The 20,286-nt window shown below is 42.8% G+C and overlaps 1 protein-coding gene across 1 annotated transcript; it reads right to left on the bottom strand.

Annotated features, from left to right (window-relative positions):
* Positions 1 to 253: 253 nt before the first annotated feature.
* Positions 254 to 11,050, bottom strand: LOC115173809 (homeobox protein MOX-2-like). Its single transcript, XM_029732233.1, has 3 exons — positions 10,067 to 11,050; positions 5,016 to 5,188; positions 254 to 1,245 (listed from the first exon to the last, which is right to left on the bottom strand). Exons 1-3 carry the CDS (start codon positions 10,575 to 10,577, stop codon positions 1,024 to 1,026), a joined length of 906 nt encoding a protein of 301 aa, XP_029588093.1. The 5' UTR covers positions 10,578 to 11,050; the 3' UTR covers positions 254 to 1,023.
* Positions 11,051 to 20,286: the final 9,236 nt, after the last annotated feature.

Below are 20,286 nucleotides of genomic sequence, written 5' to 3' on the forward strand. Positions count from 1 at the left end.
TGCTGTACCGTAGGAGGCTACGACTCTGCCACGGCCAAAACCAGCTGGTAGTGTACCGTAGGAGGCTACAGCTCTGCCACTGCCAAAACGCCACTCTAAAACACAAATTAGAATACACACTCATACAGAAGGCAAAGAAATGCTTACATTATTTCCAATATTCATTGATTTTTACTTATACAGATCTACTGTAGTAACATAAAAATGGTGTAATATTGTGAGAATGTTCAAGAACCTGACAATGACAAATACATTTTTTGATTGATCAGTTTTATTCACTTAAGAAACCATTATGTCCCAGATTTATATGTAATAAAATTATATATATATTTCACTCAAAAAGTAAACGTTTTAAGACTTAGTGGAAGAACAATGTAAAACCAAATGGATCAACAGTCGGGAGATGTTGACTAATATGCATCATTCAGTTATGTTGTAAGTAAATCAGAATAATAGGACTCACGGTAATAGCCTACTATTCAATTCAATTCCACATTTTTACTTAAAGCTCATTGCATGATTGTTGTATTCCAAACTGAGTAAATACAGTAGAATTTAGTCTTTGACAGTGCAAAAATCCAAGCCATTTTATTAATGCAAAGCACTTGTGGAATGTTCACAATAATATACTATTTTATTCCCAATTTACAGTCTCAGGAGCTTGAGGCTTTGCTCACAAGCATATATTTTTTGATTTGATCTTACACATCCAGTTGATCATTCCATCCTCGTTCCATTCCTTCCTCTTCTTGCTTACCTTTACTTATATCTTTCTTCCTCCACTCCTTTGCCAATCAACAAACACCTTCAGTCAGAACACCTGTTGTTGCTGTTTCTTGAGAGAGTATAGGCCTATGTCTTCTTTCTACTCCTGAGAGCATAGTGAGTATGTAGGCCGATGTATGTAACTCTGCACCTACAAATGCAACATGATCACATCAACTCACTGCAATTTTAGATGTTTGTCCAAATGGCCGCAAAATTGACCTTTGACCACTGCGTGGCCTATGTGGCGGGTCAGGGTCATAAGTGAGCGTGTTCTGAGCTCTGGTCGCTGTCGTGACTGTCCTCATTACCAGGGGAACTGGAGGAGTGGTGTAATCCTCCCACCATGCCACAGTACTCTGACGGCAACAGCGTTCCCTTCTTCGCATTTACAAGTTCTTTTTCCCGGGCCGCTGCCCCCTGTTGACCTCCTTTAACACGCTTCCACTTCATCCGCCTGTTCTGGAACCACACCTTCACCTGGAGGAGAGGAGACCAATTGGTTTACAGAGAAATTAGTGGAAGTTATACGACAGGGGGGTCCAACTCAATACCTGGTGGACCACAGTGACTGCTAATTTCAGCTCTTTCCTTTGGTGTCTGATTTAGACACTCGTAGGGAGGAAGGAAAACATGCAGATGCTGTGGCTCTCAAGGACTGGAGTTTGACACTTGGATCGTTTGCAGGAAAGTGAGTGGATCATAGCCCTTCCCAATAACAAGGGCAATATTAGCCAAGGTTTTAGAAAATGTATTTAGGGTAGTAATAATAACCACATGAAGAAAACATCAACAACTTTTCATTGCACAACGTTCAACTGGAGTCTTAAGGCCTTGTTGTGAGAGAGTGGAGATGGAGTGTGAGGGTCTGAGTGTGAGGAGGGTGAGGGTCTGAGGTAACTCGATGCCACTGTGGGTGCGTTGGTTGTGGGGTTCTGGAGACTGAGTTCTTGGCATGTAGACCCGTCTGTAAAACCCTAGCGTCCTCCCACCTCTTCCCCCCATCCCTCAGTAAAACCCTAACATCCCACTGTGTGTTAGGAAACTCAATGTCCTGAGTCTGTTCGCGTGAACCCTCCTCTATCAGTGTATGTGACTGGGAGATTTACGGCCTCAGTGAAACATACCTCTGCCAGCACAGCAGAGCACACACACACGCATGCACACACACACACACACACCACAGGAGTGTGCAACCCAGCTCCCCCACCTCTCATTTCACGCACATACACACACACACTTCTCCCGACACACCAGCTCCCCCCACACACCCTCTCTAGCTGCCCCACCTCCGTCATCACACGGCATGATCTTATGTAAACCCCGAGAGATACCTAATTTACCGGAGCTGGCAGCCGAGAGCCAGATTATTATCTACAAGATCATTAGTCGCAGTCGCGCACCACTTAAGTCTGGGATCCCCTGTTGCCGTCGACGGGGTACTTTGGGTCATTTTGACCTCACTGTGTACGATGTATGATTCACAGGGTGACACCGAACCCTGGGTGTACGTTGTGGGTAGCGCTTGATGACACTGAACCCTGGGTGTACGTTGTGGGTAGCGCTTGATGACACTGAACCCTGGGTGTACGTTGTGGGTAGCGCTTGATGACACTGAACCCTGGGTGTACGTTGTGGGTAGCGCTTGATGACACTGAACCCTGGGTGTACGTTGTGGGTAGCGCTTGATGACACTGAACCCTGGGTGTACGTTGTGGGTAGCGTACGGAGATACAGATCTTAATTTGATCACTCTTTTGTTGCTGAGAATTTTTCCACACATCATTAGTTTATTCAAGGTTTAAAAGGCTTTAAAAGGCTACAGTTTGTAATTTCAGACTTGATTTGCAGTAACAAAATTGTCATCAATCCCTACAAAAAATGTCCATTAATTATAATGAACATAATAATTCACAATTCCTGTTGCTGCAGGATCATTTTCCTAATGTAACAAACTGGCTCAAATGAAGATCCTATATCTGGAGTAAGCCCATGGTGTTTATAATATGTATAACGCTGGGTGACAGTGAACTGAGCAGGAGACTGGCAGCCACGTTGGACTTCGTGGTTAGTGTTGACTGTTGAGGCGTCTTATTTCGACATGGCCAGGTATGTGCTGATCCTGCCTCGGATCTTGTTCCTGACTCCACAGATCCTTCAGTATTCGTGGCTCCTCTTTGTGATGATAAAGCTGCTGCCTAAAACGGCCCGATCGGATCGGGACCGAGCGAAGCCCCGCCCCCCCCTTCTCCCATCCCGTCACCTACTGCCCTTGTGTCATCCATCCCCAAACCCCCCTGACGCCTCTACACCACCCTACCCCTTCCTGTTGGCCCTCCCCCTGCCCCACAAACTGCAACCCCCTCCAACAAGCCCCTGATCCCCCCGACCCCCCTCTTACCCACCGTCCGAGCGACCTGCTTTCTCACAGGAGCTCTATGCTCCTCTGTAGGATTTATTTTAGGCATTGTAGCCTGCCACTCACAGGCCCAAGATAGGAGTTAAGTTTACAGAGTAAACACACGCATGTGTGGCTCATTTTCTAATAAACAGGCTTATAAGCGTCAACCGCCTCGTAAAAGTCCTCTGTAAGTTGTTGTTACACACAACCACACACACACACACACACACAACCACACACACACAATCCTCTGCCACTGTATACACCCTTGGGTGCCGTCCTAATTGTGCAATAAGTAATTCGTAAGTTGTTACCTGAGACGGTTGTTACACACATACACACACACACACACACACACACATTCACAAGGTTCAGTTGCGAGACAAGACCTCCAGGGGTATGAGGGGCTCTTGGGCTGAGGCCCGATTTGTACAATCATTGTTAGTAAAGCTATACAGTAGTTAACAGCAGGATCAGGGGGATAGAAGCTGCACTGTAAGATAATAGCCAGAAGGATGTTAGACTGGGTTTAACATCCAGGGTCAACCCTCACACACACACACACACACACACACACACACACACACACACACACACACACACACACACACACACACACACACACACACACACACACACACACAGGATCAACCCCCACACACATCCAGATTTATGGGCCCTGTATTGGGATTGTGTGGAGAAGAGAGGAGAAGATAGGAAAAGAGAGGAGAGGCAGTCAATATGAGTAGGAGTGGGGAGGGATGATGAGGGACAGGGCTCCTAGCAGGAAGGACCTAACTCCTGGGTGGGTTGTTGCCTGGCTGCCTCTGGCTGCCTGGGCCTGGCTGCCTGGGCCTGGCTGCCTGGGCCTGGCTGCAACCAAGACACTCTGATTGGATTTAGACAACAGATGATGAGTTCCAAAAGCCCTTATGGGTGTGCTGAGTGTGGAGGTTCATTTGGTTGAATGCATCATTTTAAACAGTTTTATGCAGGCAAGCTTTTCAGATCAAGGCAGATTAGGCATAAATTATTCATTAAATAAGAATGTTTTTCAATTAAAAGTTGACCTCTTTTCATCGAAAATATAGCATAGAATAGAATAAGGAGCTTTTTCACTGCCATACATTAAGGGGAGATTAAAGCTATACACTCCTAGACTCCTAGAACACCTTGAATGGATGTTCTCCGTTGATCATAGTGTGTGGAAATCTGTCCCTTAATGTCCAGTGTATTTCCTATTGGTGTTGGAAGGGAATTAGAGAAACATCTGGTCTCTGACACATGCCATCAGACTGTCCCTGCACACACACACACACACACACACACACACACACACACACACACACACTGCACAGATACTGCACAGATACTGTGCATCAAAGAGCCTCACTGGTTTGGTTTGGAAGTGATTACATTCAGTGCATTAGCATGACATGTCCAAGTGTTTGCTAATGTCAAAACATACAGGGTTTTTCATCCCGAAGCCTGTGTAGTTTTTAATAGAATCCATATCAACTGCCGTTAGCTGCCATTTCAGTATTAGCTTCACAGTGACTCTTCGAATACAAGTGTCTGTGTTATTAGTGGAATTACAGTATTAATCCTCTAACTGCGATTCCTTTAGTTATTTTGTTCACACATGAGCTGCCAATTTTCTGATTTATTTGATCATCAAAGGGAGAAATTAACTGCATTATGTTTTGCTATTAGATAACAAGCCAATGTTATGACTAATAAACTAGTTTTTTTAGCATGACAACAGGTAATATACTTTTTAACATTGAATTTTTTTTCTCACTTTTGACATGCAATTTACATTGCATTTTTTCATGTGCAGGTAACGTACTTGTCTTTCTGTGAGGTCGAGGTTGACTGCTATCTCATATCGCCTAAGTCTCGTCAGGTAGTTGTGGTGCGCAAACTCTGACTCCAGTTCCCGGATCTGTTCCTTGGTGAACGCTGTCCTCTCCTTCCTGGGCTTGCTGTTCACGTCAGACTTATAGCTCCCGTCCTGGGAATCTAAAATGAAAAACAGAACTTCTTCTAGACACAGTTGAGTCGCCAAAAAAGAAAGGAGAATAAAAGGCGTGAAAAAAAGAAGGGATTGTGTGATAAACTGCAGGGCTGAAACACAAACTAAAAGCTAAACAATTATCAGTGCCAATCACCTTTTATTATGGGGATATTGGTCATGCACACTATAGTGTCTTCCTGGGGGAGGGGCTGCATGAGAAGTGCCAGGCAGGGAGTACTGTCCCAGAGCCCAGCTCACTCAGGCAACTTCCATATGTTCTTTCTCCGAAACAGACTCACTCATCTTCGCTCCCTCCTTAGAGCATAGAAAGAAACAGACTGATATCTCTCAAATACCATTAAGTTGTAACACATTCTTACTGTATGTGAACATTTCACAAATCAATTTACCATAGCCTGATTTCTTTGAAACCTAGGCGACACAGAGAATATGTCCTATAACAATCATTTGTTTAACTGGAAAGCTGGTGAAATTGTCTCGGCCTCTCTCCAGTACTTTATCACTTCTTTTAAATATAAGTTTTATCCAAAAGGAGAGGTAATATTTGATGCTAGCCAACTCAACACTGTAGCTCTATTGTTCAAAGACAAAAGTGATTCCTAGAGCTCATCTCTGGTGGATCTGAGGGTAGATGAAGCTGAGGTCCATCAGGGGTGGGGTAATATGAAGCGGTAATGTACACTACTGTTCAAAAGTTTGGGGTCACTTATACATTTGCCTTGTTTTTGAAAGAAAATTTAAAAAATTGTCCATTAAAATAACATCAAATTGATCAGAAATACAGTGTAGCCATTGTTAATGTTGTAAATGACTATTGTAGCTGAAAACGGCAGATTTTTTATGGAATATTTACATAGGCGTACAGAGGCCCATTATCAGCAACCATCACACCTGTGTTCCAATTGCATGTTGTGTTCGCTAATCCAAGTTTATCCTTTTAAAAGGCTAATTGATCATTAGAAAACCCTTTTGCAATTACGCTAGCACACCTGAAAACTGTTGTCCTGATTAAAGAAGCAATAAAACTTCTTTAGACTAGTTGAGTATCTGGAGCATCAGCATTTGTGGGTTCAATTACAGGCTCAAAATGGTCAGAAATAAAGAACTTTCTTCTGAAACTCGTGTCTATTCTTGTTCTGAGAAATGAAGGCTATTCCATTAGAGAAATTGCCAATGAACTGACCCCATAACAATTAGGTTCATGCTGCCTCTGCTATGTGGGGTGTGTAGTAGCGTGATAATGTGATGTGGTAATGTGGGACAGTAGGGTGTGGACCTCCCAGTTATCACCTAGTAGGCTGAACAATAGACCGATAGATACACAGATCAGCTGAGCACCAACCACAGGCCTAGACATAAAATGGAGCAGAGTCTGAAAACGTACACCAGCCCACTCTACATGGCTAAAGCAATTCAGAAGATGACAGGGATGAGAGTGTTGTGTGTGTGATTCGTTGTATATTTGATTGAAATTAAGTAGACTTTAGAAAGACTTTCCTGATTGTAATTCCTTTTGATCCAACTGCCTGTATTTAATCCAGATTGCTCAATTGGAGTCTGAAAAGGGTACATTAATGAAATCCTTTAAAATATATTTTCCCTTATAGACGTGGCTTAAAATTCAGTGAACATCAATGGATTTCTCTAAACGTCACACTTCAGGGTGTCTATTGCATTGAGTTGTAATTTAGTCCGCGCCACACAAAACCAGCTGACATTTTCTTAGTTCAACTGTAAATGTTGGATGTGTTGGATGTGTTGACAAAGCAAATAGTGGCAGGGAAGAGTCTGTCTCTCTGCCACATCACACAGTCACAGCACAGCTTGTACCCTCTATTCATGGCACCTCCATTTGTAAAAACAGAATATGGGACAAAGAGGTTTCTGGAAATAAGTTTTCAAACAAATTGTCTTTCACACAGTTTGGGGATTATATTTAATTTGAAACAATTGTTTAATGGTTTATACCGTACAATATATTGCAACACTCCTTTAATATTCCTACAAAATTAATCTACAATACATTTTTACTTTTGTTTTGCATTCTTTGTTATTTATCAAGGTGGATTTCACCTATTATTTCACTATTGCCACATCATTGTTATACCATTGCCTCATCAGAAATATAAACTTACAAAAAGACCATGTTGCCTTTTGTAATGTGCCAGGGAAAATAAGGAAATGTGATTTGTGTTAGAGGTGTTCCAAAAGTCCATAGCAGCTCCTGGGTTATGCTTCAGACTTCTACTACCTGTCAATCAGAATTGCACCCTGGTGTAAAACTGACCTGAGAGATGGAAAGTGAAGGAGGAAAGTTAACTACTGGGCACAATAGCACGTGTGCCTGCTGGGAAAATAACACAGATACATGCAAATCAAATTTGCCCATCCTATCAGTGCCCCAATAAAACGTGTTGGTGCACGACGCCACTGGAAGCAGATGTCAGTGAAATGGCTTCTGGATACGGAGAGCAGTCCTCTTGTCGTGACCCTACGCTGATGTCCTGAATCAGCCCTTGTGTTTGCATGTAGCCACCAGGAAGTACAGCCACTGTGCTAGTAACTTATTAAGGACTTGATGTGTCTAGTCTCCAGCACGTATATGGATGGAGCTTGTATTATTATGGTGTCTGTCCATAATAATGAGGGCTACAGCCATATTAGGTCTAGTGCTGTGCCCTGAATGACGAGTCCAACGCATTTAGCCATCGGCCATTTTGAGACTCCACCCGGGGTCCAGATCAGTTTGTCCCTTACAACCTCAGCGTTCTCAAAGGCAACACAGTCGTTCAGTGGACAGGGTGTAAAATTATATCACCGACTTATGTATACACTCACACGTGCCACTGACTGTGCTCATCTCAAAATAGCTGTTTATCAAATGTGGAAATGGGACCTAACATAAACCTTTTTTTATTATGTAACTCTTCACTGCACAAAAATGACCATTTCTGTTTCTAATGGGCAATAAAGTTATATTGTATTCCATTCCGTTCCATTCGTTCCATTCCATTCTATCATTCATATTGCAGTGATATCCAAAAGTAGTATGGATGAATTCTCCACTACCATTATAAGCCTGCTTTTGCGCACAGTTGTTGCGGCTAATGCTATAGGTACATACATTCTACAGCCATAAATAGTACGTAGGTTTAAGCCTATCAAAAAGCCCAGGTGTGGCCGTTCTAACAGTTTAAAAGGTGGCTTCACAGAAATAACACCGGTGGGCCATTAATACCCTGGAGGAAAATGGCATTGTTGATTATCCCTGGGAGCCTGAAGAGAGAGACAAAGAAAAACTTGGCTGTCCCAGGCTATAACCTATAACATTGGTTTGAGGGCGGTTGAGATTGGAGAACGTTAAAGGAGAAACAGGTAAATAGTCTAATTAGAATGGTAGATTGAGGTAAAAGTGAGACAATCCATCTATGTAAATATTGCAAACGACAGAGGTAAATCATCACCCTGATTACAGTATCACTGAGGGAGTATCTTAATATCTGTTGTTGAGACAAACGGAAAGGCAATGGATCTAATGCTTCCCATAACAGAAGATGACTGCAAATCTGTAATGTATCTCACTAGCTCATGTCTTTATATAAGATTGTCAATAGAATAGTATGACTATTGGCCTTAGCATTTATAAAGATAATTTAAGCTTTTTTTAGTCCAATGGTTTAATTGAATTTTGATGATCATTTTGCGTCCCAAAAATATTTCCTTAATAGATGAATTCATTTAATATACGTTGTTCTGCTGAAAAGGAAACAAAATGATGGTATGAGAATAATTGTATTAATTGCATTTGGGTGAAATGAAGTACAAGATGATATTTGAGGTTTACGGCCTTGCTGCCTAGGGTTTCACACAATAAGACGTTGTTTCTAAGAAGCGCTTGCCTGCATTTATTTTAAATATGAATTAGCAAATAAAGTTAGCCTAATTCTACCTCGTTCATTTGTAAATATGAATTAGCGAATAAAGTTAGCGTAATTCTACCTCGTTCATTTGTAAACACTAATTCCAGAGATGAAGGAATGTCAATACAGTATGGAAAACAGTTGTGATAAACTAATATAAGACAATCAACGTATGAAGATAATATAAGGTCTGTAAAGAAGCTATAACATAAGGTCTTATAATACTGACATGTTTTCCCAGTATGTTAGTACAGTTAAGTGTTAAATTACAGCTAACTTTTGTGCAGTAGCTACTAATTGAAATTAATAAATTACATTTGCAATTAGACAATTAAGAAAACACAATTATATTTAACATTAAACTATGAGCATCAAGCAGTCGGTAATCAAATAAGACATCAGTCTATTCCAAATAACCCTGAAGTTTAATATTTATACCACAAAAGTATTGACATATGACCATCAATATTATCCGGACAACTACTGTAAAAACAAGGCCCAAATGCTCAAACAACAAGCCTAATAGTAAGTGAGGTTAAAACTAAGAATTTACTTTCAAACTAAAAAGTATGCGCTGAACTCTTTTGTCATTGCTTAACTTCTCATGAGGTTCTCCAATGTAGGATCATTGACACATACAACTACAGTGCGTTCAGTGATCATGGAAACATTAGCCAATTAATAAAAATGCAACAAATAGATGTTTTATTACTGTATCACACACTGTTCTCTGCTGTTTCAACATCTGTGGAGCTGACACAGAGATGGTGAAATTCCAATATGAGAATAGACAAACCAAACACTTCAAATCATTATACTCCCTCGCTATGTGATGAAAACTCCTCAGTGAGTTTTGAAAGAAACTACCAAAACTTTGATACTGAAGTCAAAGCTAAGAGAAGAGAAGAGGAGTGAATAATGTCCTCATTGTCCTCATCTTACCTGAGCTGTGCAAGTCATCTTTCCCTTTACTGTTGCGTCTCTGTTCCGTCTCATCCGGGGACATCGTCTGTCGTCCAAAGTCCCCAGGAACACACGACACACCTGTGGGGTCACTACTACCTCCTAGACCGGGGTTGGTGTGGAATCCACACAGTTCTGAGACTTGACTGTCCGGAGGAGGCAGGCAGAGGCTATGTCTGGTGTTGGGTGAGGGAATCTGGGGGACATGCCAGGGGGTCTGGTGGGCCTGGTGCTGTGAATGGTGGGGGTGCTGCTGATGCTGATGGAGGTGTCCTCCACGATGGTGGTGTTGCTGCCCTCCGTACGCCTCCTCCCCCCCAGGTCCAGGGTACCCCCCACAGGGGGGCGAGGAGTCGGGCAGGTTGGAGTAGGAGATGTGGTCGGAGCGTCCGTGCAGCACCAGCGGGGACTGGGTAAAGGCAGGGTGGGGGTGCAGGCCCTGGGCCGGGGCGTGGGGGCTACGGAGGCACCCAAACAGGGAGTGATCCATCACGGTGCTCCACGAGATCCACCCGAAAGACGAACTCCCCTAAGTCCACCACACACACAACCACCAAAACTTCCAGGAACGACCAGACACTAGTAGAGACCACAAGACAGAGAGAGAGTAGAGCGGACTGAAGCCAGTCGATGGAGGTGGGCGGACGCGGCGCCTCAAATCAGGGCTCTCCTCCACGGCTCTCTCACCTCGCACCTCCGTGTGCCCCGCGTTAGTTCCCAGGGAGAGAGATCGAAGCAGGCTGAAGGAAGGCAGAGCTCGCAGTGTTGAAAGGTAAGGCCTCCTGTAATCCTGAGCATGCAGCCTGTTGCCAGGCGCGGCGCGGGTAAACACTGACTGTGCTGAGATGGTAGACGGAGAGGAAAGACGGAGGAGAGGAGAGACGGAGGAGAAGAGAGACGGCTGAGGCCAGAGTGGTTCCAGGGAGAAGGTGGTTCCAGGGAAGTTGGGAGAGAGAGAGAGGAAGGCAGGGAGGGAGGGAGGGAGGAGGCCGAGGAGGGGGGATGTTATATATAGGACGTAACGTGAGAGGGAGGCCGGGTCACTGGCTCACTGCTAGGCTACAGACCACATGTATAGGATCTTCCTCCAAAACGCAATGCACAATCAATCTGAACCATTCCAATGGCCTAAGGAAAAGTGGGCAATTTATTTTGAAACCATCCGACCCCCGTATATACACTTTCTTAGAAGTGCAGTGTTGCGTCATACTTCAGGGGGTTGGATATGGGGGTTCGGGGGTTCAACACCCCAACATTATCTGCTGTTTGTGTGTTTACTGCAATAGGGGCTGATGCATTGCATTTAGGTGTGTAGGTGGTTAGAAAATAGGTTTCTGTATGTGGCCCTGTATTTGACTGATAAAAAAAGTTTATATTAATCAGAATCAACAAATCTGTGTATTAACATTTTTATTTATTTATTTATTTCACCTTTATTTAACCAGGTAGGCAAGTTGAGAACAAGTTCTCATTTACAATTGCAACCTGGCCAAGATAAAGCAAGCAGTTTGACACATACAACAACACAGAGTTACACAGGGAGTAAAACAAACATGCAGTCAATAATATAGTAAAAAAATAAGTCTATATACAAAGTGAGCAAATGAGGTGAGATAAGGGAGGTAAAGGCAAAAAAGGCCATGGTGGTAAAGTAAATACAATATAGCAAGTAAAACACTGGAATGGTAGATTTGCAGTGGAAGAAAGTGCAAAGTAAAAATAGAAATAATGGGGTGCAAAGGAGCAAAATAAATAAATAAATAAATACAGTAGGGGAAGAGGGTAGTTGTTTGGGCTAAATTATAGATGGGCTATGTACAGGTGCAGTAATCTGTGAGCTGCTCTGACAGCTGGTGCTTAAAGCTAGTGAGGGAGATAAGTGTTTCCAGTTTTAGAGATTTTTGTAGTTCGTTCCAGTCATTGGCAGCAGAGAACTGGAAGGAGAGGCGGCCGAAGGAGGAATTGGCTTTGGGGGTGACCAGAGAGATATACCTGCTGGAGCGCGTGCTACAGGTGGGTGCTGCTATGGTGACCAGCGAGCTGAGATAAGGGGGAACTTTACCTAGCAGGGTCTTGTAGATGACCTGGAGCCAGTGGGTTTGGCGACGAGTATGAAGCAAGGGCCAGCCAACGAGAGCATACAGGTCGCAGTGGTGGGTAGTATATGGGACTTTGGTGACAAAACGGATGGCACTGTGATAGACTGCATCCAATTTAATGAGTAGGGTATTGGAGGCTATTTTGTAAATGACATCGCCGAAGTCGAGGATCGGTAGGATGGTCAGTTTTACGAGGGTATGTTTGGCAGCATGAGTGAAAGATGCTTTGTTGCGAAATAGGAAGCCAATTCTAGATTTAACTTTGGATTGGAGATGTTTGATGTGAGTCTGGAAGGAGAGTTTACAGTCTAACCAGACACCTAGGTATTTGTAGTTGTCCACATATTCTAAGTCAGAACCGTCCAGAGTAGTGATGATGGACGGGCAGGCAGGTGCAGGCAGCAATCGGTTGAAAAGCATGCATTTAGTTTTACTTGTATTTAAGAGCAGTTGGAGGCCACGGAAGGAGAGTTGTATGGCATTGAAGCTCATCTGGAGGGTAGTTAACAAAGAAGGGCCAGAAGTATACAGAATGGTGTTGTCTGCTTAGAGGTGGATCAGAGACTCACCAGCAGCAAGAGCGACATCATTGATGTATACAGAGAAAAGAGTCGGCCCAAGAATTGAACCCTAAGGCACCCCCATAGAGACTGCCAGAGGCCCGGACAACAGGCCCTCCGATTTGATACACTGAACTCTATCAGAGAAGTAGTTGGTGAACCAGGCGAGGCAATCATTTGAGAAACCAAGGCTATTGAGTCTGCCGATGAGGATGTGGTGATTGACAGAGTCGAAAGCCTTGGCCAGGTCAATGAATACGGCTGCACAGTATTGTTTCTTATCGATGGCGGTTACGATATCGTTCAGGACCTTGAGCGTGGCTGAGGTGCACTCATGACCAGCTCTGAAACCAGATTGCATAGCGGAGAAGGTGCGGTGGGATTCGAAATGGTCGGTAATCTGTTTGTTGACTTGGCTTTCGAAGACTTTAGAGAAAATATAATGTAAACTTTTTTATCAGAATCAACAAATCTGTGTATTAACATTACCCCCTACCTCCCCAGCCCCCCCCCCCCCCCACCGCCCACTACCCTCCCACACACACACACACACACACACACACACACACACACACACACACACACACACACACACACACACACACACAAACACACTCCTAAGTATTTAAACCCTAGTACTTTAACATCAACGTGTCATTCTTTAAATGTATTTTCATGTTTCCAGCCTTAATTCAATTCTATGCCTTTAAATGTTTTTCATTTACTGTCAAAATAGCACTTTGATCTGCGTGTTTTCTGCCAATAGAAAAAAACTCACATTCACATAACTTCATTGCAATACAATACAGTAACAAAAACAAATTATGGAAAATTATAGGGGTGTTGTTGAAACGCAATAGTGAGAAAAACTAATTTAGCACAATGAAATGACTGTTATTGTTAGTCAAAGTGATTCATTTGGCGGTTGTTTTAACCAGCTTTTCATTTCCAATTGTATATGAAAAAATGACCACAAGGAAAAATGCCTTTGGTATCAAGTGATAATATCCATATATTCCCAAGGCGGTGGCTTTGTAGCGGTGGGAATATAACAGAGGAGATGTGTGAAGAAAATGTCAAGAACAAGGAGATCAAATGTTAAAATGGATTCCAGTGTCTTTTCATAGCTATTATATATATATATATATATATAATCAGTGCACTATGTGATTCTTAGAAATGTTATATATTTCAGTGCCCAGTTCTCAGTATTATGCGATTCATAATTTCAAGCAGATTTGTATTTCCTTCTTACCATTTCATCAAATGAATTTCTACATAATGAATACTATAACATAACTAGCACTTTGGATATGAGAAATGAATGCATTCAAAATGGGGGTTACTTGGTTGATAGTCTTTGTTTTGGGGACTGATTATGTATATGATTCAATTCCCTACCAGACCACATTATTGAATTCCCTATCATCATTTACTGAATCTCACTCATAACAAAAACCTTTGCATCCTCTGAGTTGTGGACTTGCCTGATAACTTTTAAAAGCATCTGTTGATATATATTATATATCAGCTCCCTAGCTGTTTAAACCTATAGGCAGGACAAACCCCACACATGAAGCTGGGTACTGGGAGAGGAAATTAGATTTATTTTGAAGGAAATTGTTCCAACAGACGGAGAGGGAATGAGAGCCGTCCCACCATGCGTTGCTAGAGTAGAGTTTTCTCAGCGCTGTAGCCGTATACAAAGATTCTTAGGCTGCACCAGCACATCCAGTGGTCCTGAAGCTAGGGGTCCGGTAGAAAAACACTGTGTTTACAAATTAGGCCAATTAGTAACTGTGTAAAGTTATTTGTGGGTTTAAGCCCTCGTTGAGTATTTATGATTATATGGTTTCGTTTTGGTCTGGGATATGGAGGCCGGCTGTAGAGTAGCATGGATGTAGGTGCCCCCAGGGGTAGATGTTGCTCCCCAGCTCAGCCTGGAACTCCTTTGCAGACCCTCTCACACCACAAAGGAGACCCCTAACCCTCCGTAACTAACACCCGGTTGGACATTTAACTCATGCTGTCGGTTCACCCTGCAACCTGGCTTTGTCATTCATTCTGGGTTGACAGTGTGAGAAGGATAGCCTGTGCATAACCTACAGACCTCACGTCCCGCTCGCAGACGATGCATTAGAAACAGTAGTCCCTCACTAACCTCAATAGCTTCGTTTGTTGTGATGTAACAGTTACAAATCAAATATATATATGGATCAAAATTGTGCTTGTAATTTGCTGAATCATCTTCAGATTTTAGTCTTAAAATGTTTCATGTGAAAATAAACTGAAATAAACATCAATAATGCATATAGGCTACAGTTCTTGTAAATAAGAATTTGTTCTTAACTGACTTGCCAAGTTAAATAATGGTTAAATAAATAAATACAGTTTACTTGCGGCCTATTAGGTTTCTGTCTTTTATACTGGGATTTCTCTGAACTTCAATTTCAATGCAGTTTGAAGTTTTAAATGGCTACATATTAATTTGATGAGTTTTAAAACGTCAACTTTACCAAAGGAAGAACAGTAATGAAAGTCTGACTTTGGTCTGTTCTATTGCTTTATTGTGGCGCTTTTATTGTTGAGCCTCAAAGAGAGTTTCCCTGGATCCTTCCTCACTGAATTACAAACTAACTCTGTTGCTTTGTGATAAAAGAAATGGTGTAGGAGTGTGCGTGTGTGTGTGTGTGTATGTGTTTATGTGTGTGTGTGCATAGGCTTGTGTGTGTGTGTGTGTGTGTGTGTGTGTGTGTGTGTGTGTGTGTGTGTGTGTGTGTGTGTGTGTGTGTGTGTGTGTGTGTGTGTGTGTGTGTGTGTGTGTGTAGGCGTGTGTGTGTGACTAACTGTAAATCCCTCCGTCAGCCACTGTATCAGATAGACTCAACAGCCGTTGCGTCTTCCTTCTGTAGATGCCAGCTACTTCTTCACAGAGATAAAACTATTTCAAAGCAAGTAAAGACATTTCAGACTCTTTCTACAACAACGTAATATTTCATAGTTGTCATGGTATATTCAATGAATCATAACACAGGGATAATGTCATTTCAACAAATGTAAAAGCAATTCAGATTTTTTTTATATGTAACATACAGTATAATTTACAGTGCATTCGGAAAGTATTCAGACCCATTGACTTTTTGCACATTTTGTTACATTACAGCCTTATTCTTAAATTGATTAAATTGTTTTTCCTCATCAATCTACACACAATACCCCATAATTACAAAGCAAAAACAGGTTTAGAAATGTGTGCAAAGTTATTACAATAAAAAACTGAAATATCACATTTACATAAGTATTCAGACCCTTTATTCAGTACTTTGTTGAAGCACTTTTGGCAGCGATTACAGCCTCGAGTCTTCTTGGGTATGATGCTACAAGCTTGGCACACCTGTATTTGGGGAGTTTCTCCCATTCTTCTCTGCAGATCCTCTCTAGCTCTGTCAGGTTAGATGGGGAGCGTCGCAACACAGCTATTTTCAGGTCTCTCCAGAGATGCTCAATCGGGTTCAAGTCCGTAATACAGTATGAATCCAGCAGATATTTGACACTGTGCAGAGTGTGTATCTATGTGAGACCATCTGACTCAAGTCTGTGACTCAAACTCTCTTCACCACTATCAGGAATAAAGTATTCCATGCTGTATACGCCACACTGTCAAACCTTCTTAAACATTGATTGGTTTCTAACAAACACAAAATCCACTGACAGTCAGTAGTCATATTGATAAATGAGTTAGTCTTTTTGTTTTTTTGGATGATCTATTATTGTAAATCCTCCTGTCTTTCCAACTTTCCCCCTCTCTCTCTCTTCTTCAGTCTCACTCTTTCTCTCTGCTTCTGACTCTCCCTGTCTCTCTTTCCCCCTCTCTCTCTCTTCTTCAGTCTCACTCTTTCTCTCTGCTTCTGACTCTCCCTGTCTCTCTTTCCCCCTCTCTCTCTCTTCTTCAGTCTCGACCTCTCTCTCCCTCTCTCTCTGTCCCCACTTCCTCTCTCTCCCCCCTCTCTCTCTCTCCCCTCCCTCTCCCCTCCCTCTCACTCTCCTTCCTCCCAACTCTCTCTCTCCTTCCCTCTCTCATTCTCGTTCTCTCCCCCTCCATCACTTCACCATGTTGTTGTAATATTAGCTGTATTTCAGAAAAGGGAAGCTGACATGCCATGGTTTCCTCTACTTCTCTTCTTAAGGTCTTCAGGCTCTCTGGCTAACTTCCTAACTGCTATTTCATTCTGCAAATGGCTTTGTACTGAGCAACTGCTATTAGCCGCATAGATCTAAGTGTATGACTAATGAATTTTAAATGTATGAATTATTCATCTAGCGGTTTTCTTGCCGCCACAGAATATAACACATGTATTTCTCCTAAATGTGTTGCACGCATTTGCTGCATTTCTGATCATGTCCAATGATTAATATGTTCCAATATATGAACTGTGGTTCAATGGGGGCTGGTGACTATTCAATGGCTATACTGAACATGCCAGACCATGTACTCTGAGACTGGATCCCAATTTACTACAGCGGAGGCGTCATGCCCATAGGAACTGATTGGGTCACATTCAATTTGATCCTTAAAGTGTATTCGATGGCCCGAGGTTTGCATCATCCAGGCTGTGTCACATCCGGCCATTGATTGGGAGTCCCATAGCGCGGCGCACAATTGGCCCAGCGTCGTCCAGGTTTGGCCGGGGTAGGCCGTCATTGTAAATATGAATTTGTTCTTAACTGACTTGCCTAGTTAAATAAAGGATAAATATATATATTTTTTAAATTAAACATAAACATAGTAGGCTACTGTATGGACACACTGCCCTCTACTGGTCGGGTGTGATACTACACACTGAGGTCCAGATAATACAGGTATAGGATCTTATTTTGATCACCCTGTTCCAGGAGAACTGTCATGCAAAGAAGGAAATGTAAAACTTGTAGTGTTTTTGAGGTTTAAAAAGGCTTCTGAAGTTGGTAATTTTCACTTTGAAATTTCAGACTTCATTCAATTAACCCCTACAAAAATGTCCATTAACTATAATCCACATTTCCTTTTATTTTCCTGCTGTAGCAAAAGGTCTCAAATTAAGAACCTACATCTGTACAGTAACATCAGCTGGAGAGTATAAGGTCTGCCTCTGAACTCCATCCATGGTCCTATAGGCTGCTCCTTAAATCAGGGGTGACCAACTGGGCCAACTGTGTATGCAGGCTTTTGCTCCAGCCCTGCTCTAACACAGCTGATTCACCTACCCAGGATCCTGAGACGCAGCTGACTAATAGCCGATTGATACAAGAGGTCAAGAACAAAAGCATTGCTTGGTACACCCCCAAACCAGCACTGAGTTTTCTCACAGATTGGACACAAAACCTAGAATCCCTTATGTTTATACATGAGGTTTTTCAATCAGCCTGTTTTAAACAAGACACTAGTTGAGGCTAAGTGTTTAATTCTGCCCGTAAATCACCAGCCCACATGTTCACACACACACACACACACACACACACACACACACACACACACACACACACACACACACACACACACACACACACACACACCCCTAGTTGTTCTCTAATCAGGGACACAGTTTCAAAAAAATGACCCTAGAACTCCGATCAGAGAGAGCGCGTGCACACACAGCATCATGTCTGCCATGTTCGTGTTGTGGTGTGGTCGTAAACACAGCACGTACAGCTCTTAAAAGCCACAATCAAAAAGGCCAGAATGCAGCATTTTCTTAACTAATGGGCCATGTCGCAGCTCTGAGCCATGTTTACATGGAGCCAGATTGACCTCTTTACAGAACTGATTAATCCAAAACACTGTAGGCCTAATTAAGGGAAAACCTTCAATGTTAGATAGTTACACTCTCTCTACTTCCCTCTGTGTACATAGGTAATACAGAGGTGGACACACACACACACACACACACAGGAACACATACACACATGCATACACACACTCTCAAAACACACACACACACTGTTTCTCTCTCTCTCACACACACACACACATAGGTGTTTATCTGAAAGTTTGATTTAAAAGGAGATAATCCTCTTTATTGTGATAATGGTGATGGTGAAGGGTAAATAGTTGGTAAATCTGTTTCTGTGATCACACTGCCTGTCATAAACACTGTGATAAACAGATGTGTTTAAACCACCACTTGTGGTAGTCTGACAGAGTGCAGAGTGTTAAGGTAAAATTCTCTCAGTTCTGTCTGGAGGACAACACAATACTTTTTACCCTTGATTTTTATTTCTTTTTTTCATTTTAAAACAGTCTTGTCTGGGATTAGAGGAAACATCACTTTCATCTGCCCCATAGTCCCTGACCTTGGTACAGTATGCTGGACTCCATATAAGGCAGAGTATAAAAATATACAGAGTATATGAATATAAAATCATGCTGTTACTCACAGTCCAAACCCTCAATCCAGCCTGTATAGGGACAAACACCGGAAACTTAGCCCTGTCTGTCTGTCTGTCTGTCTGTCTGTCTGTCTGTCTGTCTGTCTGTCTGTCTGTCTGTCTGTCTGTCTGTCTGTCTGTCTGTCTGTCTGTCTGTCTGTCTGTCTGTCTGTCTGTCTGCCTCTGCCTCTGCCTCTGCCTCTGCCTCTGCCTCTGCCTCTTTCTCTCTTTGTTTCCTTCTGTCTTTCTCTCTCACTCACATTGCTCTACTGTAAGAACAACTATTGTAAAACAATATAATAATAATCAGGATCCTAAGGAAAGCTGAAGACATTTGGATCTAGAGGTTGACCCCGGCTGAATCATCCACATGTCATCTCTAATTGAAGACAAGACTAACGTGTCATGAAGGGCAGCCATGAAGCTGAAGGATGAAAGACACAGCTCCTCCCTCTCTCTGGGAGGGAAGTTCAGTACACAGGTAGTTCTCCTCCAGCAAGAAAGCGGTGTTATTTATAGCCAGATGATGCCCCTGTGGACGACCAACCTAAGGATGTCACGCACGCACACACATACACACACCACTGGTAATCCACAGGGCCTCAGACAAGTGACTGACCAATGTGCCTATTATAGCCTGGAACAGGCTCAGCACGACACACACTAATACAGCCAACACTAACACAAGTTTGCAATTTGGTGGCTCATGTCTCCTGCCTCATGATTGGCTGTTAAGGAACCCAACCCCAACCCAGTGCTGATGTGTCTGGGCCGGGCCCCAGAATGTCAGTACCGTCGGGCCAACCGGGCTGACCGCAGACTCCTGGTTGCGTGAGCCACACAGTAAATCTAGAGTCCCCACATGAGTTAATGTCTACATCACACAAGTCATTTTGTCAGCATACTGTTTGGGTGACGCTAGCCGCATGCCATCTAAATCACCAAGATGATGTCATTTCCTGTGGGATGCTGGAGAGGGGCTGAAGGGGGGCTAGTTCAGGGTGCAGGGTGGAGAGTGGTGGAAGGGAGGGTTGAAGTTGGTGGAGTGGAGTTAGCCCCAAAACGTTCTAATTAAAGATGTTAGGAAAGAAAAGAGGCCCCTGGAAGGGCATGGTGCCTCCATCTTCCATCTAGG

The sequence above is a fragment of the Salmo trutta genome, chromosome 34 (assembly GCF_901001165.1).
Source record: "Salmo trutta chromosome 34, fSalTru1.1, whole genome shotgun sequence".
Taxonomy (NCBI): Eukaryota; Metazoa; Chordata; class Actinopteri; order Salmoniformes; family Salmonidae; genus Salmo; species Salmo trutta.